Source organism: Trichechus manatus, unplaced genomic scaffold (assembly GCF_000243295.1).
Source record: "Trichechus manatus latirostris isolate Lorelei unplaced genomic scaffold, TriManLat1.0 scaffold00022, whole genome shotgun sequence".
NCBI classification, from domain to species: domain Eukaryota; kingdom Metazoa; phylum Chordata; class Mammalia; order Sirenia; family Trichechidae; genus Trichechus; species Trichechus manatus.
In genome coordinates, this window is record NW_004443958.1 from 18,907,852 (window position 1) to 18,931,210 (window position 23,359).

Sequence of the window (23,359 nt, forward strand, 5' to 3'; positions counted from 1 at the left end):
GAAAGTAGTAGCCCAAGAGACAGAAAGGGCCACATAAACCAGAGACTTCATCAGCCTGAGACCAGAAAAACTAGATGGTGTCCAGCTACCACCAATGACCACCCTGACAGGGAACACAACAGAGAGTCCCTGATGGACCAGGAGAAAGGTGGGGTGCAGAACTCAAATTCTAGTAAGAAGACCAGATTCAATGGTCTGAGACTGCAGGAACCCCAGAAAGCATGGCCCCTGGATTCTCTATCAGCCCAGAACTAAAACAATTCCCAAGGCCAACTCTTCAGACAGGAATTAGACTGGACTGTGGGACATAAAGTGATACTCGTGAAGAGTGTGCCTCTCAGCTCAAGTAGATACAAGAGACTAAACAGGCAGCTTCTGTCCGGAGGTGAGATGGGAAGGCAGAGAGGGTCAGGAGCTGGTTGACTGGACATGGGGAATCGGGGAAGAAAAGAGGAGTGTGCTGTCACAGTATGGGGAGAACAATCAGAGTCACAAAATAATGTATGTGTAAATTTTTGTATGGGAAAATATCTAAAAAAAAAACAACCCACAGAAATTTTTAGAGAGGCAGTAAGGGAGAAGTAACAAGAGTGGAGGCAAAGAACCTCCTAAAAGAGGTATAACATAGGTCAAGGGATGCAAGACAGGGATGAGCCGGGAAGGGACCCTGTGGCAGAGCTGGCAGTTATGGAGGAAATTGGGAGAGATGTTGAATGGGCAGGATTGATCAGGAAGGAAGATGTGCTGTTTTGGAAGAAGAAAAAGTTAGAGAAATGAAATAAGTTTTAAAAATTTAGGAAAATAGATTTAGGTAAATAAGATCCTATTTAAATAAAAAATACGGAAGAAACTAAAAAAAAAAAAACAAAAAACTAGAATATTTGACTTCTATGTCTCCAAAATGGGGCAGATCATGGTCATAGTGGGAATTTAATCAAGTTGAGTGGAGGTCTTGGAAAAGGTTGAGCTGCTCACATACAAGCCCCAGAGACACCAGCAATAGGGACCCAAATCATGACAATAATGTTGTAATAAGAAGAAAAACATACACAAAGAAGTAAGCAATCAATTGCGGCCCAGCAACAAGTGGCTGATCCTCTCTACCTTGGAGGAAAGTCTCAGATGGTGTTTGGAAGGGGTTTGGCCATGAAGAGAAGGCCCTGACTCTTAGGTAATAGGTTTATACTGTAATTTCCGCCTTGCAAACTTTCAGGTTATGTGAAAACCCATTATACTGCCCACTAACTTGGGTCATGGTCAGGATAAACAATGCACTACATATTGTGGATTCACTTTGCCTCGCCTGGCATCGTTGTTTGGAAGGGAACATTAGAGAGGAGAGGGTAAGTGTGTTTGTCCAGAGTTTATCTGACCTGAACATGGGAAAGGAGCAAGAAAATGCCTAGATAAATTAATAGTACTGACAGGTAAGTGCCAGAAGCCTCAGATTCCTAGCCAAGACTCCAAGTGAACTTGACATTATGACCTTGGGCTGGCTAGGAGCTTGCTTAGGTGTCTCTAGGTTTCAGAGGTGTGGGGTGGAAATGTGTGCCCTTTCCACCAGACACACCTACAAAAGGGGAAGGGATGTGGCTGTATGTCAGGAAGGCTGACACGCTCCAAGGAGATCAGTAAGCAAGGGCGGCAGTTCATGAGCAAAGGGACAGGAGATGTGTAATCACATGGAGAGGTTACTGCCCAGCTGCCTTGCTCTTTCCCCAGACCTCATCTCCCATCCCACGTTTTCCTGTACTACACGTGGTGCACAAAATATCAACTGAATTAAACCTATAGCTTATCATTGATGTTTCATTTCCATCATTATTAGACGGGAGAAAAAGAGAAAATAAGCAAATCAGATTAAATTTGACAATATGTCCCAGTGTTCATTTTAGATGGGCTATTGACTCGCCAATCATATGCTAAGCTGGAAATACTCTGTAAAATATCCTTACTTACCAACACAGGGGACCATCAGCACACTTAGGAGGAGAAGCACAATCATAGCTGGAGAGCAAAGGATGGGCCTGAGGCATCAACTGGCACAGCGTCCTGGGAGAGAAGTCAGTGGAATGAGATGAGATGCTCTCTGTGATCCCGTGTAGTAAGAACCCGCAGGGGGAGCCCTTTGTCCCACAAGGCAGAGTGGTAAAAGGAAGACATGCTGGAACTGTTTCTGTCCCCACTTTGCCATCAAATACCAGTTTCCATTGGCCATTGAGTCGACTCCAACTCATGGTGATCCCATGTGTGTCAGAGTAGAACTGTGCTCCATAGGGTTATCAGTGGCTGATTTCTTTCAGAAATAGACCACCAGGCCTTTCTTCCAAGGCACCTCTGGGTGGACTCGAACTTCCAACCTTTCAGTTAACAGCTGAGCATGTCAACCATTTGCACCACCCAAGGATTCCTTGCTATTAACTGGAAGTATGACATTAAGGGGATCACATTCCTGCTTTGAGACTCCGTTTATTCATCTGTAAAATGGACACTTAGCAGTGAGTCATTGAGGACACAGCTCGGGTCTCATGTATTTATTCCTTCATTCCGTGGTCATTGATGGCAGCCTAATGGGTGCCAGGCACACTGAGGGGTCCAGGAATGCAAGGGGAATAAAACCCATTCTTTGCCTGTGAGCTGTTGACAGACTAACAGGGAAGGGAGATGTTTGGCAAGTGCTGCAGTTTTGACTTAAAAATCGAGTTTTAAGTAACCCGTACTTGACGACACACCAGCATTCCAAACACACCTTTAGGAGGCTGACTCGGAACCTTCGTGCGCACACTGCAGGATGTATGAATACGTTTGGCAACTGCATAGTGGCACCGCCTGCTAACCAGCAGTGTTTTTCCTGCAGTGTCTCCACCTTCCTTCTCTGCCTTGGCATTTGAGCAGTTTGAATACTTTGTTGCAGTCCTACGGGTCCTATAGATGCGCCTCAAGCACAGTGATGGGAGGGAAAGGCAAGGTGTTAAGAGCCCAGGAGACCTACCACATTTCCATCATAGCTGTTCTGTGTTCAGTCAGCAAATATTTAACTTCAATGGACACTTCCTGAACTCAAGCTGGGCAACTACGTATTTAATAGAGAAGGGGGAACAATTAGACTAGAAGGATTTTTAAGGAAGCCTGGTAGTGCAACGGTTAAGTGTTTGGCTGCTAACTGAAAGGTAGGTGGTTTGAACTTACCCAGCGACTCCATGGAGAAAGATCTGACGATCTCCTCCCATAAAGATTACAGCCTAGGAAACCCTATGGGGCAGTTCTACTCTGTCACATGGGGTCGCTATGAGTCGGAATCGACTCGACAGCGCCGCACAGCGGGCTGTTAAAGCAATGTCAGCTCCCTGGGAATGTGAATCTCTAAAGAACGTAGGATGGTTGGTTGACTTGTGCATACGCTGCTTTAGACATGTTTTCAGGACAGAGTATAAATCAAAGCAGAGGATTATGTGTATGGATGACAGAGCGTGATCCCTGTTACCCCAGGGGCATGCACAGGGCAGCTGCTTAGGGTCGTTCCTGTTGTGCACTGCACAAGGTGCTTAGCTGAAGGGGCAAGTAGCACTGAAATGCAGCCAGTGCTCAACTCCCGAGCCAGCCCCCTGCAGCGCTGCATCAGCCTGGAGGAGGAAGTCCTTCCTGGAATTTGTCCTTGCAGAGGTGAAGACCGCCTCATGTCCTGGTGGCCTTACATGTGTACACAGTGGGTCAGTTAGTATTGGGGACAGTGTCCCAGAGGAGAGGACATCCGTAGGGTGAGATCATTACTCTATGAGCCTGTTTACAGCCTCCGGTGGCTGTAAAATGAATTTTGAATGAACGAAAAAGGGTCTGATGTGAGTTCCCAGAAATTCTCACTCAGCTCAAGCATACTCTGGCTGCTATCTGATGTCCCTCCGGCATAATCCTCTGCTTATAACTTTTTTAGCCACAGAAATTCCTAGGGCAGGTTAACTGTCAATGTGATAAGCTCTCTGCTTACCCTGTGGAGTTTCCCATCAGATGACTCCTCAGGCCATGAAACCAGACTGAAAATGAAGGCAACTCTGGGATGCCCCCGAATGGAAGGTGACTTGTGTGAGAACTCACTGTTGGTGAGCAGCTGAGGGTCTAGCCCTCTTTGAACCCACACCGCCATAGCTGGGCCGACTTTAGCTTGGGATAATCTAGTCACTACCAGGTACTCAGTATGTCAGATTTCATTTTACCATCACAAGATGGGGAGCCCTGGTGGCACAGTGCTTAAGCGTTTGGTTGCTAACCAAAAGATTGGCTGCTAACCAAAAGGTGGGTAGTTCGAATCCATCTGCCACTCCTTGGAAACCCTATGGGGCTGTTCTAGCCTGTGTCATAGGATCGCTATGAGTTGGAATTGACTCAATGGCAACATTTTTTTTTTTTTTGATCACAAAATCAGAGGATGCCAGGATGTCCGAACTTGGAAGGAGCATTGGAATCACCTAGCCCAAGCTCCCATTTTACAGATGAAATCACTGAGGCCCAGAGACCGACAACTTAGGTAAGCGTGTACCAGGTCCAGGTCTCCTGACTCAGTCCAGTGCTCTTTATAAGACAGCACCTGCCTATAAGGTGGTTGTGGGGATTAATGAGTTAATCCCTGTAAAGCACTTCCAGGGATATGGACCGTGCTGAGCACATGAGTAATTCTAACCCCAGCATCTGGCCCACACTGAAGGCTCAAGAAATAGCAGTGATTATAACAAAGGCCTTTGTGCAGTTTCCATTTGAGTAGAAACTCCTGCTTGGTGACAAGGTTGGGGGTCAGCTCAGACCACCGGATCCTTGTTCTTTTTCTCTCGTGACACGTATATCAGGAACACATTCCCGTGGGTGCCCTAAAGCTCAGATAAGGCCGGCTGAAGGTGATGTTCCACTTTGGCCTCCTTGCATAGGTTTAGTGGAATGCAAATGTGTGGAACTGACCTATCACAGACATAACCTTGAATCTGCTCTCAGTTATTTATTCATTTATTTTTTATGATTTATTTGTTTTAATTTTCTGGTGGTAAAATATATATAATGAAAAATTTGCCCTTTAACCATTTTCAAGTGTACAATTCAGTGACTTGAATTACATTCACCCTGTTGGGCAGCCATCACCACTATTGCCAAAAGTTTCTTCATCACCCCAAACAGAAACTCTGTATCCCTTCAGCAATAACTCCTCCCTCTCCCCAGCCCTTGGTCACCACTAATAAGTTTTACTTGAATTTTAGAAAGTAAGTTATAAACTTCAGGGCCTTATTCTTTTGAAGACTGTCTTTCATTGGTTGAGTCATTCTTTGGGTTGGGTGCCCCACCGGCCATTCTTCATGTTCTGTCTCAAAACAACACATTACTATTATGAGCCTCACTTCACAGGCGACGAACTGAGGCTCAGAGAGGTTCGGTAACTGGCTACTGCCACTTTCTCCCTAAGCTACCACTGCAGCGGGCATCATGTCAACTTCCCAGGCAGAATTAAACTGAGCCCATTCTTCATCAGGGCATTGTGAGGATGAGATGGGACAAGGCTTGCAAAGGCAGACATCATGCCTGGCACATACTATGTGCTCAGTAAGTACTTCAATAATTAATGAATGTTATTTCCACACCAGGAGTCCCTGGGTGCTGCAGACAGTTGGAGGTTCGAGTCCACCCAGAGGCAACTCGAAAGAAAGGCCTGGCCATCTATAATAATCAGGCACTGAAAACCTTATGGAGCTCAGTTCTACTCTGTAACGCATGGGGTCGCCATCAGTTGGAGTCGACTCCATGACAGCTGGTCCTGGTCCTGGTATTTCCACACCAGCTGCCCTCAGGATAGTCATTGGACCCCACAGGTTTATACGAAAAAACCAAACCTGTTGCCATTGAGTCGATTGCAGCTCATAGTGACCCTATAGGACAGAGTAGAACTGCCCCGTAGGGTTTCCAAGGAACGCCTGGCAGATTTGAACTGCTGACCTTTTGGTTAGCAGCCAAACTCTTAACCACTATGCCATCAGGGTTTCCATAGGTTTATAGGACCCTCATTTATGTGGTTGAGCCTCTGCCCCAGGAAAGTTCAACAGGTGCTGTCAATCGGGCTTTGCAACAACTCTTATATAAGGGCTCAGAACGTCTTTGGGTCTCTATACCCCAGAGTAGCATCCAGGGCTCAGACCCCTGTGAGAGAATCCTCCCTCCCTCCACCCCTGCCTCTCTCCATCCCTCCATCCCTCCCTCCCTTCTTCCATTCCTGCCTCCCTCCCTCCCTCCCTTCTTCTTTGGCCCCCACACCATCAGGAGAAGGGGCTTCCTACCGTGAAGGTCCCACCTGAACGCAGTTGGATGAACAATGCTTAACTTTGAACAAGATGGGGGCTGAGTCCTTTATACCCCAAGAAAAGACCCTTAGTCATGTGATCCCACCTCCCCCTCCTCACATCAAGAGTTTGGCCTTTCATGAACGCTGGCAGGTGGGCTGCCTTTCAGGGGTGGGGGAATCGTAATACTATGGCTTGGCACAGGTCAAGGCTCCATACTCCGAGGCCCCTTCTTGAGCCTCAGAGGAGACCCAGGCTCTAATTAGAGAACAAAGGCTCCCCTGTTCCACACTCCCTCACCTCAAAGGCTTGGTGCCCCAGGATGATGTCTCGGGGTCGTCTGGGGATGAAAGGCTGATGAAAGTCATACAGGCTCTCCCACAAGAAAAAGGGCCGCTTTGTCTGGTCTAGTTAATTCTTCAGCAAGAGGATCTCAGAGCGGCTCTTCTTATATGCTCCTGGCCTCAAGCCTGGGAATTGGATGCCTCTTTCCTTTAGGGAAGGAGCCCTGGTGGCGCAGTGGTTAAGAGCTGGGCTGCTAACCAAAAGGTCAGCAGTTCAAATCCACCAGTCACTCCTTAGAAACCCTACGGGGCGGTTCTACCCTGTCCTATAGGGTCGCTATGAGTCAGAATTCACTCGATAGCAATGGGTTTGGTTTTCTCCTTTATGGAAGAAGCCCTGATGGTGCAGTGGTTAAGCACTCAGCTGCTAACTGCGAAGTGGGCGGTTCAAACCCACTAACTGCTTTGCAGGAGAAAGGTGTGACAGTCTGCTTTTGTAAAGATTTACAGCCTTGGGAACTGTGCAGCAGTTCTACTCTGTCCTATAGGGTCGCTGTAAGTCGGAATCGACTTGATGACAACAGTTTTCTTTGAGGGATTTTTCTGGCCAAGCTGTGCGGCAGGGAGAGATGGGGCTTTATAATCAGACATCTTAGGCTCCAGTGCCAGCCCTGCTACTTAGTAGCAGTGTGACTTTGAACTTGTCCCTGCTCAGCCTTAGCTCCCATGTCAGTTAAATAGGATAATCCTACTAGGATGGCTGTGAGGAGGAGGAAGCTATAGAAAGTGCTTGGTATGTCGTAGGGGAGTCCCTGGGTGGTGCAAACAGTAACGCACTTGGCGGCTTACTGAAAGATTGGAGGTTCACGTCCACCCAGAGGTACCTCAGAAGAAAGGCCTGGTGATCTACTTCTGAAAAATCAACCAGTGGAAACCCTATGGAGCACAGTTTTACTCTGACACATAGTTCTCCTCTGACACACACATGGGGTCACCCTGAGTCAGCGTCCACTCTACAGACTATTGAACTATTAAATCAGGAGAGAATTAGCTGAGGAGTTGTCCTTGTACGCTGGAGCTTTTGTTTCTCGATCATTAATTATTGTCCGGTCTTCCCTGTGCATGGAAGAAGGAAGCTACTTTGTCCCCAGCCCTTCTCACCGACAGAGAAGACGCCTCGTCTTTAAAGCCGTTAAATCTACGGTGATATACGACTCCAGGAGGCAAAATTCCTCTTTTCAGCGTCTCAGGAGCGCAGCTGCTGGTTGCCCGTGAGACAGAGTAACCTGCAAGGGTAAGTTGTTCGAGGGATTTCACAGGGATTTGAGAAGGTTTATTTTCGCCCCAGAGCCTGTAACAGGGTATTTCAATCTCCCCATGACTGATATTCTGGGCAAGATAATTCTCTGTGTACCTGAGGGAAGGGAGGGCTACCCTGTGCACTGTTAGAGGTTTAGCAGCATCTCTGGCCTCTACCCACGAGATGCCAGTAGCACCCCCCCCCCAAGTTGTGACAATGGCAAAATGTCTCCAGACATGGCCAAATACCCCCTGGGGGGCAACATTGCCCTTCAGCGGGAACCACTGGCCTAACATATCCCCAGAACCTTGGCCTTGCTCTTCTCTGTTGGTGGAATAGGGTGGGAGTGACGTTTTCCACAAGAACTTAGATACAGAGAAGAAAAGTTCTCTAGGAGAGTTTAAAATTACAGACTTCATGACGATAGCACCTGAGTTCCTCACTCACACAAACCCGCAGTGCAGGTACACTTATGCAAAACAGGTAGGCGTACACACACACACACAGGCACACACACACAGGCACACACACACACGCACGCGCGCACACACACACACACACACACACACACACACACACACACACACACACACACGGGGCCAAGAAACACAGACATAATCCATGTCCTTGCCCCTCTCTCTCCCTCACCCCCGATCCCTCCCCTTCTCCCTGAACAATGCAGCTGGTCTTTTAGGCACGAAATAGAAATGAGCCTGCACCGTTGCAGCCAGGAAGACTACTGTTTAATGATGTTACACGTGGAAATATATGAGCTCCTTCATCAGCTTGGGTACAATAACTGTCCCTCCTCTTTTACTGCATCAGTCAACCACATGTGACCGCATGTGCGCAGGTTAGCAGGAAATCCAGTAAAGCGGCACACCTGAGGCCTCCACGTGGCCCTAACTATCCCCCAAATCAGGGCTTACGCAGCTCCAGCAGGGTCCAACCTCTCCAAGTCTTGGTGACAGGGACGCCACCAGTCTCTTGACCTCATTCTCACTCCAGGATCCCGTTTTGCTCCTGACATTGCTGCTGTTGTGACAGATGGTGTGACCATAGGAAGCCAGTCCCATGTGTCCTCTGTGCATTTGTCCTTGGATCTAGGTCAGACCCCTGATGGTCATGCTCAGTCATGATTCCCAAGGACGGAATGGCTGGGTCCACATGGGCTTTCCCTACAATCAAGTAGTCCAGGTGTTGAAGCCAGATCGTCTGTCTACTTCTCCCACAGCTGATAAGTTAGTCTTTGGAGGAAACCTCAGAGGTCCTTTCCTGGCCAAGGTCCTTAATTAATATTAACTTCATCCATCAGAGAGGGTCTAGTCAAATTAACCCACATTGAATGAATGAGCTTGTTTCTTGATTCCTATCCAAGTAGGAGTCCCTATGCCTCCTAGCAAAGTTTCTGTGTCCTTTTCAAATATGAAAATTAGAGGGCCCTTTGCAGGCTCCCCAAAGGCCGTGATAACAGGTATTTATGAGTGTTATATTTGCCCAACCTTGAGGGTCTCTCAAGTGTTGTGGAGATTACAAAAATCTTTCTGTGTATCACTAGCCAAGGAAGTATCTGACTTCTTCTCTCCCCAAGGTTCAAGTTCCACCTCTCCAAGTACCTTGCTGTTCACAGATGGTACCAGGGCACTCATGTGTCTTTCAGTGGAGGAAAATTGCTTTCCTCTTGGACCCCAAGCAGAAAGTGACTCTTCACACCAAAGGGTAGAAATGGTGGCCAGGCAGAGAACTTGGGAGAGAGAGTGGGACACAAACACCAGCAAAGTCAGAGGAAGCTGTGCCTGGTAACGAGGAATGAAGGGGCTGTGCAGGGCCACTGGAAGGTACAAATCTCTGCAGTAATGCTCTTCACAGAGACTCAGTGCTTAGAGCGAAGTTAGAGCAACTGCAGGCCTGGAGATAATAAACAGGATCCTGATAACAATAAAAGGGACACCTCACTGTGTGGGTGTGCAGTAAAGGTTTGACTCAGCAGGTGTGGGGTGTTCAAACCCCGCACATTCCAAAGAAGGTTCTGGCCTTTGATAAGCTCCTGGAAGATAATCTCTAAATCCTTGGTATAACCTGCCTGGTAAGACTGTCATTGCTTACTTGGAGCCTTGCGCCATGCCACAATAGTCTATGCTAACAATATCATTTATGGTGGAAGCCTTGGACCACGCAGCATCAGTTTGATCTCTGGAGAGGCTGGAGACTGAAGGTCAACCACACAGATGCTCTATGTCTATGTGATCAAGGCCTAATTAAAAACCTTGGGGTTCAGGTGAACGTCCTCAGTTGACAACACTCCATATGTGTTGTTACGCATCACTGAAGGCAGAATTAAGTGCTGTCCATAGAACTCCATGGGAAGGACAACTGGAAGCTCGCACCTGGTCTCTCCTGGACTCAGTTGTGTTCCTTTTACCTTTGCTAATTTTAATCTATATCCTTTACTGTAATAAACTGTAACTGTGAGCATAACAATTTTTCTGAGTTCTGTGAGTCCTAGAAAATCATTGAACTAGAGGGTGGTCTTGGGGACTCCCAACTATAGTAAGACACACAAAAGAGGAATCAAAACCATACCTCAACCAAAACAGCTCCCTACACCTCCTCCTGAGGGAAAGTTTTCATTGTCTCCTACCAAGGGGTCTTGGAAGATTATCTAGATCTCATAGTATGGCGAGTCTGAGTTGTTGCATATAAACAAGTTGTACCTTCAGTTCTACCTTCAATACCTTACACATATTCACAGGAGAGAAAGAAACGTTATTTTAGAAAAGAACCACTTTCAATTAATTGATGATCTAGGGCCAGGGTGAAGGGAAGTTGCTTGAATTCATTGTTACATCACATTGTTTTTTCAAGGCCTCACACAGACTTGCAGATATTGTCAAGGCACTTTTGCTTTAATGCTGGGGGAAAAAAAAACAGAGAGAACTCAAGATAATGGGAAGGAAAAGGTACAGAGTCATAAATTAAAACCTGATGTATCAGCAATGGTCCAGGATCTTCCAGAGGACAAGTGTGAGGCAGCACATTGGCTGGGAGTCACTCAGGGTCAGTCTTAGAAAGTGGGAAGGACTTGTGCAAGACTACCTTGCTGGTTGGCAGCAAAGTCACATTGGGAGCAGACCCTGATTTCGCCAGTCTCTGCCTAGGGCTTTTTTGTTCCCTAGTACTCAACGGTATCTAACTCAGCCCCCCGCCCCCCAGTTTGCATGATACTAATTTAAACTCACTAATGTGTCTTTCAGATATTTATAATAAGTTGTTTGTAGAGAGATTTTAACGTAGCAAGGATAAGAAAAGAGCTATTTAATTAAAAGTGTTTGGAGGATTTCCTGTTACCTCCCCAACATCAACGAACGGGTTTCTCTCTTTGACTTCTGACTTCTGACTACGTACTTTTAATCCTTGGCTTTTTTGAATGAAGGTGATATAGAAAGAGAAGACAGGAGAAGCAGGATGATAGATTTGCATAAAAAATAAGAGACTTGATCTGAGAGAGAAGAAAGAATAGAGGCAAAAGGAAAGCAAAATTAGCAGAGGAGGCATACGGAAACAAAGAGTGTGATTGTAGGAGAGTTATTGATTGATAGGAGCCCTGGTGGTGCAGTGGTTAAGAGCTCAGCTGCTAACCAAAAGGCTGGCAGTTGGAATCTACCAGCTGCTCTTTAGAAACTCTATAGGGCAGTTCTACTCTGTCCTATAGGGTTGCTATGAGTCAGAATCTACTCAACAGCAACAGTCTTTTACTGAGTGATAAACTGGAAAATAAAACAGAGAGAGAGGCTTTGAGATGGCAGCTGTAGGAAGGGAGGGCAAAAAGAATAGGAAGACGAATTTCTTAAAATTGTCACCATGGATCCCATTGGATCCCCTTTGATGTTCTTCGCGAGCTACAAGATTTAGGGGGCTAAACTTTAAGTGTGTGTGTTTTGATGCAAAACATTGTCAACACTGGGCCATATGAGCACCAGCTTATATTTGGGTTATACTGAGAAAGAATTTTTCACATAGTTTAATACAGTTTTGCAAAAACTATTTTTAGAATGCCAGATTCCCTTTACCATATAGTCCAGGCTGATGGCACAATAAGAAGGCTAAACCATTTGTTTGGTGGCCAGAAAGCCCATCCCGGCCACTTTTGTTTGCAGGAATAGAGAGGAAAAAAAAAAAAAAAGAAAAAGCAGATGTCTGGCATCTCTCGGGGGGCAGAGGGAGTCAATGGGGCTTTAGAGTCGTTAGAACAAGGAAGGAAGTACTGTATAACCTACTTTTAATACTTCCTGTTGCTTTCTTTTTCTTAAATATTTGTATACATTTTGTTTGGGTCAGGAATTTGAGTGTTTATGTGGGGTTTTGTCTTTTGGTTTGTTTTACCTCAGAGAAGTTAAGATAGCATCAGTACTAGGCCTGGCTGACTTCTGCTTTTTTTCCTATACTTTATTGCAAACATGAAACTGTTAGGTGAAGGGGAATCAGAACTATCCTAGATCCTCTTTGTCTAGAATTAATGATGACTCAATGAGCTACACCCCTTCTACTTCAATGAGCTACACCCCTTCTACTGCTCCCTGTTAAAGCAGGCAGGTCGCTCAGAAGGATCGAACCCTTTTGTGTGGTGCATTCATTTAAGACATAACATAGACAAGCTGTGTACTTACTGTGGGAGTGGGACACCCTTTTCACCCTCTGACAGATATATGTTGCATTCTTCAGAAACCAGGAATAGTGTTCCAGACAGTACCTAAAGATGTAAATCAGGGTTGGGAGCAGTCACTGTCCTGTGATGGCTGGGAGAAGACAGCCAGAATACATCAGTATGAACATGTGGCCAATTACTCACAGCAAGGGAGCCTTTCTTTGGAAGCCCTCTCCATCTTTATAGGTGTGGCAAGAGAAGTGGGGAAGGAGGCTTCCATTTGTGAGAGCACGTGGCTCAGAGTTTTAACTGAAATTCCCTGCCTGTCTGATCAGGAGACAAACTATTTGAACATGACATTGTCCATCCCAGAGTCCTCTGGCGGAGGCACCCCCAGTTAATACGGTGAGGCAAATGAACAGATAACTGGCCATGTTTATTACTTTGTAATAAGTGGAGTCGAAGTAATGTTAATAAGAAGAATATGTTCTCCTCGCATAGACTGTTGCTGTTAATTGCTGTTGAGTTGATTCCAATTCATGGCGACCCCAAGTGTGCAAAGCAGGACTGCTCCATAAAGTTTTTAAGGCTGTGACCTTTCAGAAGCAGCCCACCAGGTCTTACTGCCAAGGCGTCTCTGAGTAGGTCTGAACCTCCAACCTTTCGGTTAGTCCAGTGCTTGCCCCTCTATGCAACCCAGGGACTCCTTGCACGTAGACCAGAGGGGCATTTCTCACGCAGAAAAGGCTACATGGTCTTAGAAGAAAACCAGTTAATCAGGTACATGTTGTGCTTGTCTTTAGGGCAGGGGTCAGCTGCAATGCCATGGACAGAATGAGCTGGAACAGGAGTGGAAGCATGCACCATTTCCACCATCCCAGAGCTGCTGCACCCCTCTGTGGAGTCAGCGGGAGCCTGGGCTGAGGAAGAAGAATCAGGAGGGAAGGGGACAGAGCTCAGTCATCCTGCAAGGAGGGATGGTGTGCCCCAAGGATGGCAGTGGGGACCCCAAACAGGAGAGAACCGTGCAAGGGAGAGGATTTGGTGAGAAAGGGAATTCAGGGAATGAAAACCTGTTCATAGGGAACATCCTCTTAAGGCTTAGTCAGTAAGGCCTTGTCCTCCCAACCCTTGAATCCCCTTGGGGTAAAAAGGAGTCAGTCGGCTAACAAAACCATGACTCCTAATAACATTATCCTCCAACTCTGTCCTGCGGTGGGACACCTACCTGAGCCCCCCAATAAAGAGCTGCTTCAGCTCTGTCTGAGCCTATTGTGTATTTATTGGTCTGGAGCAGACTGGTGATATGGGACATGGTAAGGTTGTAGCCCCCTAGTCCGTGGCGATCTGTAGGCCCCGGCTTATCCCATTGTGGACCACTGGATGAAGAGCAATTCCAACCTACATATGACTACCCAGCTCAGGAGACCTTGGCACCTCCTCCCCTGGAAAGAATGGAGGGTCCAACTTTGAGGGTTCTATGTGTTTTACCTGTTTTGAATGAAGAAGGGACTAGAAAGCTTGGAGGGGAAATCTGGAAGTCTATGGGAAGTCAAAGAGAACAGATTTGCAAGAGGTAACCCAGGTGCTTGAAAGGGAAAGGTTGTCCTGAATAGGGATGGATGCTAGAGACTGTGGCTACACTCTATGCTGCAGCTTCATTGAGCCTCACAGGCTACCTATCAATACTGGGTTTGAAAAGCAGCCAGTGGCCCAGGTTACCTCATGCCCTTTGTCCTGGGGCTCCTACTCTGGCTCGTGCAGAGGCACTGCTGGAAAAAGCGACACAGCTCTATCAGGCAAGGGTTGAGCTTCTGGATGGCCAAGGGGAAGGGGACAGCAGTCATGGCCCCCTCCCTGAGGAGCAGCTGAGAACACCCGAGCAGCTGAGGACATCCTAGAAGATGCAACCCCAGACCAGAAATTCAAATCAGCAAGAATTTAGCATCTTCTTTTTGTCAGGTACTGTGCCAGGTAAACGTGGTCTCACTCCTGCGCTCGGGTAGCTCTGAGACAGACAGGTAAACATATCCTTGCTTCACCACTGCCCGGGAACACTGTTGTGAGGGTTCTGAGAGACAGCAGGGGAGAAAATGGGACCCAGTCCCTGGAGGAAATCAGAGACACTTTCATTGAAGAGGAAATATTAGACAAGGATCTAAAATGTTGAAAAGCAATGCATCAGGTGGAGGGCATCCATGTTTGAGGATTAGATCGTATAATGGCTCAGCGTCATGTAAGGGGATGGCTTGCTGATGGGGAAATGGAGAATAATGTGACGGTACAGAGACTATCAGGTGTGCGTGTGCATGCACGTGTGTGTGTACGCAGACATGCATGGATATATGTAAGTGCATGCATGTAAGTGTGTGTATGTGCACATGGATATATACGTGTGCATGTGGGGGCATACATATGTGAATACATATGTGTGTGTGCCCGTGAGTGCATGGGTGCAAGGAGGAGAGAAGAGGGAGGCAGGTCAAACGATGAGGCTGGCAAGAACCAGGCTCTCTCCTTCCACGGGTTGGAGACTAATTATGTTTCACTAAGTCGGAGTTTCATGGTTGTTTTGTATGTTGTGTTTAGGAGAAGGCTGTAAATGTTAAAAGAAGGGGCCAGTAGAGATTTCTTTGAAATTCTATCTCCTTGGGCTATCCTGAGGCTGGTCCATCTTCCTCTGGCTGAGCCTGCGTCTCCTTACATGGTAAATAAGAACACCTATAGCTGTCACATAGGGTCACTGGGAAGACTAAGTGAGGTAATTTACACATGCATATTGCAAGGAGTAAACAATGAATGACAGCTATCAATATTACCGACTGATGGATTTAAAAATAGCTATGGAGCATCCACTACATCCAGGCACTGCTAACAGACACAAAGGATAACAATGAATTAGAGGGAAAAGGGCCTTCCTCTCACAGGGCTTACCTTTGAGGGATTTCAAGATTATTATTAAGATATTAATAATAATATCACTTATCATATTTAAAAGAATCACTTATCACTGTCAAGAAAAATTATTCAAAACTTGGAAATAAGCAAAAAGGAGGACTAGTTTTAGTACTAGTATTAGTGTTAGTGTAGTACTGAGTATTGTCTAGCAGATCATCTGGGGGTTAACTGCTAATGTAGGGGTATGCACCTATAGTTGGTTTTTATTGACTAGGCTGCTAGATAACATAACCTACCTTGTAGAATTATTGCAAAAAGCAAGTAAAAACAGACCTAGCACAGTGCCTGGCACATAGTAGGAGCTCAATAGCTATTCCTCAAAAAGATGAATGTAGATGAATGAGTGAATTTCAAAGACTCTGTGGTATGATTTTTGGAGAAGCAGAATCATTTACTGGAAGATGCCAGAACCATTTATTTTACAATTATATTTCTAGATAGATAGACGGATAGATAGAGGACAGGTAGATAGACGGATGCGTGGATGCATGGATGGATACACAGACGGGTACATAGATGAATAGGTAGATGAATAGGTAGACAGGTAGATAATAGATTAAAAAAAAAAAAAACCAAACCCATTGCCGTAGGGTTGATTCCAACTCTTAGCAACACTATAGGACAGAGTAGAACTGTCCCATACAGTTTCCAAGGAGCGCCTGGTGGATTCAAACTGCTGACCTTTTAGTGAACAGCCGTAGTTCTTAACCACTACACAACCAGGGTTTCCGATAGATAGATACACAGACAGAAAGAAGACAGATAACTAGATACAAAGACACATACATAGTCAACTTGTTTTCTGAAACTCAGTCTGACCACTGCCCCACCTACGCCGTCAGTGTGCTTCTGTAGAACTCTGGGGAGAAAACGCGCTATGATTTCCTCTGGCAGCATAATCCGGTCTTTGTGTCTGAAAGCCCCATTCACCATTCACTGCAGGCTGAGGGTGGGGTGAGGCCCATCTTAGGTGATGTGAAAAAGGAGACTGTGGAGGCCCGGCAATCTAATAATGCCCTGTTGACATATGACTGGGTGCCCAGGGGGCATTCAGGAAACCAGTATAGAAAGACATCCAGCAGTGGGAGGGACCCAACCAGCTTTGAAGGAATCACTTCGTATCAGTTTCTCTCTGATGGAAACTGGCTCAACAGAAAAGAGGTGAGTGAGGCATCGGGAAGCTGGAAAAACACAGCATGAGCCACAGAAACTTCAGGTCCATCAGGAGTCCTGCAAATCCAGCTATAGGTCAAGGAAACAGTTTTCTCCAGACTCATGAGAATTAAGTGTGCAGGGATGGGGAAGTTAGGGTGTCTTTAAAACAGAACAAAAGTGAATCACACCTAGACAGTGGGGGTGGAATTTCAGAGTCCTCCTCACCCCTTCCTCTTGCTCCGCTAACAGCCACCCTGACTATGTAACAGTCCCTCCCTTTCCACAAAGCCCAGGCCTTTGCTCAATGAACGCTCACTCAGTAACCATACACTGAATTGAGTTATATAATGCTCTATAGTTCCAGCTCACTCCCACACACATTATCTTACTTAATACAAAACCCCGTGGAAAAGGAAAAAAGAGAAAACACATTTTCAGTGCTCACAATAATTGCTATTATTCTCACTTTACAGCTGAGAAAATGAAATTCTGGAAGCTAAGTGCCTGAGGCCATCACACCAGTAAACGGTAGAGTTAGGATTTGAGTCCCAGCAGTCTGAATCTAAATTTACCCAAGGCATCTCTTCCTATTATTCTACACCACCTAATTCAAAATAAACAAGAGTAAGATCTCTGTCCAGGCATGAGTACTCACTTGAAAGCTGGTGGAGGCCTAGGACCAGGGCTGGCTCGTCCCCAGGGGTAAATGGCCAGGTGGTGGGGAGCTCACCTGCAAGGGGCAGGAATGGTCTTTCCAAAGTCAAAATGAAATGATCTTGGGTTAGACACACAGCCCCAGAATCCTTACACCTCAAGGATAAAGGGTTTGTTGGCCAATCTAATTATTTTACTTTATATGGAGGGAAATTGGAGCCAAGAAACCAACCAGTTGCCATCAAGCCGATTGTGACTCATGGCAGGCAGCCTCATGGGTCAGAGTAGAAGTGTGCTCTGTAGGGTTTTCAATGACTGAATTTTTAAAAAATTTTTTTATTGTACTTTAGATGAAGGTTTACAGAACAAATAGTTTCTCATTAAACAGTTAGTACACATATTGTTTTATGACAATGGTTAACAACCCCATGACATGTCAACACAGTCCCTTCTCGACCTTGGGTTCCCTATTACCAGCTTTCCTGTCCCCTCCTGTCTTCTAATCCTTGTCCATTAGTCTCCTTTTGTTTATGGGCCTGTCTAATCTTTGACTGAACAGTGAACCTAGGGAATGACTTCATTACTGAGCTAAAAGGGTGTCTGAGGGCCATACTCTCAGGGTTTCTCCAGTCTCTGTCAGGCCAGTAAGTCCAGTCTTTTTTTGTGAATTAGAATTTTGTTCTACATTTTACTCCAGCTCTGTCCAGGACCCTCCGTTGTGATCTTGGTCACAGCAGTCAATGACTGATTTTTTTGTATGTAGAGTGCCAGGTCTTTCTTCTGAGGGACCTCTGGGTAGTGTCCAACCTGTAACCTTTCTGTTAGCACTCAACTGTGTTAACCATTTGTACTACCCAGGGACTCCAGCCAAGAAAGGGGAAGTGATTTATCCAAGATCACAGGGCAGTTCCGCAAGGCTCACACACCAGTTCTCCTTCTTGTCATGCTGGAGCAATGAAAGTACAATCCCAGCTTGGTCTGCCCACTGGCACCTGATCCCTCCTTTCTCCTGCCCAAGCCACGTTTTCCTCCAGGTGGGATTGGGGTTTTCTCAGCAGCGTGTTCTCACCTGTCTGTGGATATTTGGGGGCTGGTGCCTTGGCTGGCCTTGGAGTCTGGGTACCAAGGGTGTATGTTCCTGGGAGGAGAGGTGAGGCTGCGTCTCTTCATGGAGAGTCTGATGGGCAGAAGAGGATCCAGGCCACCGTCCATTCCTATTCAACCAACGTTGATTGAATAGAAATCGTCAACACCTAGGCAGGGTCTTGAAGGTTCAGAAATGAGTGAGAAACAGAATCCACACTGGAGGTGCTCAGAGTGTAGACAAGGAAATGGGCACGTCCCATTCATACACACACACAAAACTGGGCTCACACTCGACAATTTTTCCTGATGTTGAGAGCTCAGGCTTTCTTCATCTTAGTCTATTAAAATAATAATGTGCAAAAGGCAGTTGAACTATCCTGAGTGAATAATGTTGTTTAATCAACAGTGAAACAGGGAAAAGGAGAAGGAATGGGTAAGTGGTTTACATAAGAGAGAAGAGGTAGGAGGTCTGTGTGAGGAGGGAGTTGTCATTCATTCATTCATTCAAGCTGAGAAGAAAGGGGCAGGGTACAGACAAGGAGGAGCCAGAGAGTTTGCTTAATAATTATTAATTATGTGGCCCATTTGTTTTATTACTTTTTTGTACGTGTGCTATACTTTAAAAAATTACAAAAGGTTTAAAAAGAGAGAATCATTGTGCCATGGATTGAATTGTGTCCCCCAAAAATACCTGTCTGCTTGGCTGGGTCATGATTTCCAGTATTATATGATTGTGTACCATTTTGTAATCTGATGTGATTTCCTTATGTGTTGTAAACTCTCTCACTATGATGAGGTTATACTGATGAGGTTTACAAGATTGGATAGCATCTTAAGCCAATCTCTTTTAAGATATAAAAGAGAGAAGCAAGCAGAGACACATGGGAACCTCATACCACCAAGAAAGCAGTGCCAGGAGCAGAGCGCATCTTTGGACCTGAGGTTCCTGCCCATAGAAGCTCCCAGAACAAAGGAAGATGGATGACATGGACCTTCCTCCAGAGCCGACAGAGAAAGCATTCCGTTGGAGCTGATGCCCTGAATTTGGACTGGTAGTCACTGGCGTGTGAGAGAATAAACTTCTCTTTGTTAAAGCCATTCACTTGTGGTATTTCTGTTATAGCAGAACTAGATGACTAAGACAGCTAGGATTAATTGTAAATGGGGGTTAGTGTGGAAGCGGGCAACCTCTTACCTGAGTGTAGCTGGTCTGGGATGGGCTGCTGGCCGTGGGCACTGTTCTAGCAGTGGTGCCTGCCAGGCTTCTTGTGTTCACGGCCTCCTCAAACTTCAGAGGCGATGTCAGAAAAGCTGTCTCCCAGGGAGGCCCTCCAGGTGTTTTCTCACCGATGATCTGTGCCGAGGGCAGGAGTCGTGTGGAACCCACCCATGGGGTTCCAGTCACCCTCTTGGTAGCTGCACATTCAAAGTGACAGTCAACACAGCTCTGACATGCTGTACCATATTGATTCAAATATAAAATTGTCAAGACATTGTGATAGTATCAAAGGGCAAATGCAATGTGCATAAGTAATAATCAGCCATCCAAGGACTTAAACTTCACCCTGACCTGAAACTAATGGACCAAACTAAATTTTGTCTTCTTAACCACCAATTAAAAATACAAAAAATCAAAAACTCAAACCTGTTGCCATCGAGTCAATTCCAGCTCATGGTGACCACATGTGTTACAGAGTAGAACTGTGCTCCATAGGGTATTCTTGGCTGTAATCTTTTACAGAAGCAGATCACCAGGCCTTTCTTCCACGGCACCAATGGGTGGGTTTGAACCATGCCAACCTTTAGGTTAGTAGTTGAGTGCAAACTCCTTGCACCACCCAGGAACCTATAGTTACTCCACCCTCCAAATCCCATGGATTCCCAGAGAATCAGCTAGGATATGTGTTTGGTGGAACATGGGCTGTCTCTTATGTCTGAGAAATACATTTGTAATCATGAGGCAAGTGGAAAGATCATGGGGTTAGAGGTGAGGAAACCTGGAAGTGAAATCTACCTCTGCCTTCTCCACGCTGTTAACTTTGGGGCAAGTTACTTACCATTCTTAAGCTTTATCATTAAAATGGAGATAATAATAATAATAATAATAACACCTGCCCAACAACATACAGATTGTTGGTTGATAAAGCAAATCTTTCTTTGTTGCTCTCCCTTTTAAACAGTGTTAGATGTTCTCATCTGTCCGTTCCCATTGGAAGATTTTAAATCTGTCTGTTAGGTTGGGAACAGTTGCCGTCTATCAACGTTTAGATTTCTCATCCTGAACACGGTATATCTATGCATTTATTTAATGCATTTTTTTATTACCCTCATTAAAATTGTGTAGTTTTTCTTATATAAATCTAGCACTTTTCCTTTTAGGGTTATACACACACACACACACACACACACCCATTGCCCTTGAGTCAATTCCGACTCATAGCAACCCTATGAGTAGAACTGAGTAGGACAGAGTAGAACTGCCCTATAGGGTTTCCAAGGAGCAGCTGGTGGATTCGAACCGCTGTCCTTTTGGTTAGCAGCCAAGCTCTTAACCACTGTGCCACCAAGGCTCCTTTTAGGGTTATAGCTAGGTATTGTATAATTTTTCTTGCCATGTAAGATCACATCTTTTTTTTTCATGTTATACTGGGAAGCTTTCTAATTTTGTATGTTTGCCATGCTGCCAGATATTGTACTAACCTTTTGCAGTAAATCTAGGATGCTTTGAATGAATGAAGGTGATTTGTTTTCCATTCCGCCACCCACTCCACTCTGATTTCCTTGCCTACCTGACTCCTGTCAATTTTGACCTCCTCAGGGAAGCCTGTGTCTCCCTCCATGCTGGGTTGAGAGCCCCATTCTGAGCTCCCCATGTACAACAGCTCTTTGTAGGCTGGGTCATAACTGTGGCCGACCTTCTAGTGTCTCCCTCCCTGGTACGAGAAGTGTCTCCCTCCCTGGTACGAGAAGTGTCTCCCTCCCTAGTATGTGACCTCAGGAAGAAGAGGGAACATGTGTTACTCATCTCTGTGTCTTGAACCTAGTGTCTCGTATTAAATGCATGTTTGATGAATAATGAATGAATGAATGAATCCTCATGATTCCGGTCTATTGTTGGAACTTATTGAGATAGTATTGGCTCTTAATGAAAGAGTTACCTCAGTTTTATGTTATTTAGAAATTGGATAAGCATGACTTTTGGCTCTTCAGTGACCACACCATTGCTCTTGTGCCCAAAGATGGTGGAAAGAGAGATCCTCCTGGCCTGTCATTGGTGCCATCTTTCACATTGGCATCAGGTCATTGACATATTCTGGGCACTGTTCTCCTACAGCTACAAATTAACTGAACCATGCCACAAAATTTTGACTTCACTTCACCATTTTGTGTGAGTTTTAGTAGAGTTATTGCTAAATGCTTTCATGAAATAAAAGTAACTTATCCTCTAATGTACTATGATTATGAAGATATTTTCACTGGGGGAAGCGGGTGGAGGTTACCTAGGAACTCTCTATACTATGTTTGCAACTCCTTGTGGGTCTTAAACTATTCCAAAATAAAAAGTTACAAAAATAAATTTTAGAAGTACATCATGTCTATGACATTTGCTGCCTTTGCTTGTTCTTACTGAACCCACACTGGCTCATACAGAGCTCTTATTTAAGGTAAACTAAGGCAAAAGTTATAGGAGGGAGGGAAAAATGAGGGGGGATAAAGGGAGAGGATTTTGATTATTTATGTAAGCCTAGAGGAAGTAGGGGGGAGAAATGTCAAAGGAGAGAAAAAAGTGGGAAGCCTTCTTACCCAAAGTTGGGAAGGTGTTATGAAATGAATTGTGTCCCCCGCCAAAAAAAAAAAAAATATGTGTTGGTAATCCTGTTTGGAAATAGAGTTTTCTTTCTTACATTGACTAGATCATATCTGAGCAGGGTGGGTTCTAAATCTAATCACTTCTGCATTATAAAAAAGCAGAATAGACACAGAGACACACACAGGGAAAAGAGGAAGACAAACGGCAGAGGCAGATGCATCTACAAGCCCAGGAACGCCAAGGATTGCTGGCAGCACCTACAAGCTGAAATAGACAAGGAAGGACCTCCCCCTAGGACCACACCCTGAATTTGGACTTCTAGCCTCCTGAACCGTGAGACAAATAATTTTTGTTCTTTAAAGTACCCACTCGTGGTGTTAGAGCAGCTGTAGGTAACTAAGACAGAGGGTGTGAGAGGAGCCACACCAGGTGGTTGTGGCCGTGAGAGGAAGCTCCAGAAACCTACCTGTGGTCATGGTGTCCTCTGCCTCTGAAGGAATAGTTGTCTGTATCCAGGGAGAGGTCCTCAGAGCAGACACTCCAGTGCTCTCACCCTGGCGTTGGGGGCTTGTACTTGGTAGTCTTGGCTGGCTTGTGGTTGTAGGCTTTGAAGTCATAGCCATCCCACTGGTAGCTGCACAGTTGGGGAGACAGTCAAGAGTGGCGATAACATGCTTGACACTTTGGAATCAAAGAACTGTTAAGTGATTGAAAGGTCTTAAGTCATTGGAAGTCATTAAGTCATTGTTAAGTCTTAAGTCATTGTTAAATTATTGAAAGGACAGCAAATATACAGAATATAGAGCATCAAACCTTACTCAGAATAGTAACAAATGTCACCAAAAGCAGTCTTTCTCTTACTTACAAATTAAACCAAAATTTCAATCTCCACAAATACTAGGTACAACAAAGCTGTCATATCTAAAAGTTTCAGATATTCGACATATTTCCTGAACAGAACTTGAATCCAATCAGAGAATCCTTCACCCACTTCACAGCCCTTTGGACATTCCACAAGAAGGTGTGGGAGTTTCAATGTAGTTTTAACAAGATTCACGGACAAGCAGAGCAGGAGATGAGGCTGGGCTAGAAGACGGAGAACTGTATACTCCAGGCTAAGGACTGTGGACCCTCTGCCACTGACTGAGATGTTCT

At 45.4% G+C, this 23,359-nt stretch overlaps 2 protein-coding genes across 2 annotated transcripts in view; both read right to left on the minus strand.

Annotated features, from left to right (window-relative positions):
- OC90 (otoconin 90) overlaps positions 1-4,141 on the minus strand; it is a 33,678-nt gene extending 29,537 nt beyond the window's left edge. Inside the window, exon 1 of the mRNA XM_004373036.1 lies at positions 4,093-4,141. Within this exon, the coding sequence (XP_004373093.1) occupies positions 4,093-4,141 (49 nt within the window). The remainder of the gene's footprint in view (positions 1-4,092) is intronic.
- A 6,622-nt stretch (positions 4,142-10,763) lies between these two features.
- The window catches only part of HHLA1 (HHLA1 neighbor of OC90), a 32,564-nt gene continuing 19,968 nt past the window's right edge, over positions 10,764-23,359 (minus strand). The window contains 7 exon segments of the mRNA XM_004373037.1: positions 10,764-10,807; positions 12,563-12,645; positions 14,263-14,437; positions 17,309-17,383; positions 18,377-18,445; positions 19,741-19,809; positions 22,608-22,838. Of these exon segments, the coding sequence (XP_004373094.1) occupies positions 10,764-10,807; positions 12,563-12,645; positions 14,263-14,437; positions 17,309-17,383; positions 18,377-18,445; positions 19,741-19,809; positions 22,608-22,838 (746 nt within the window).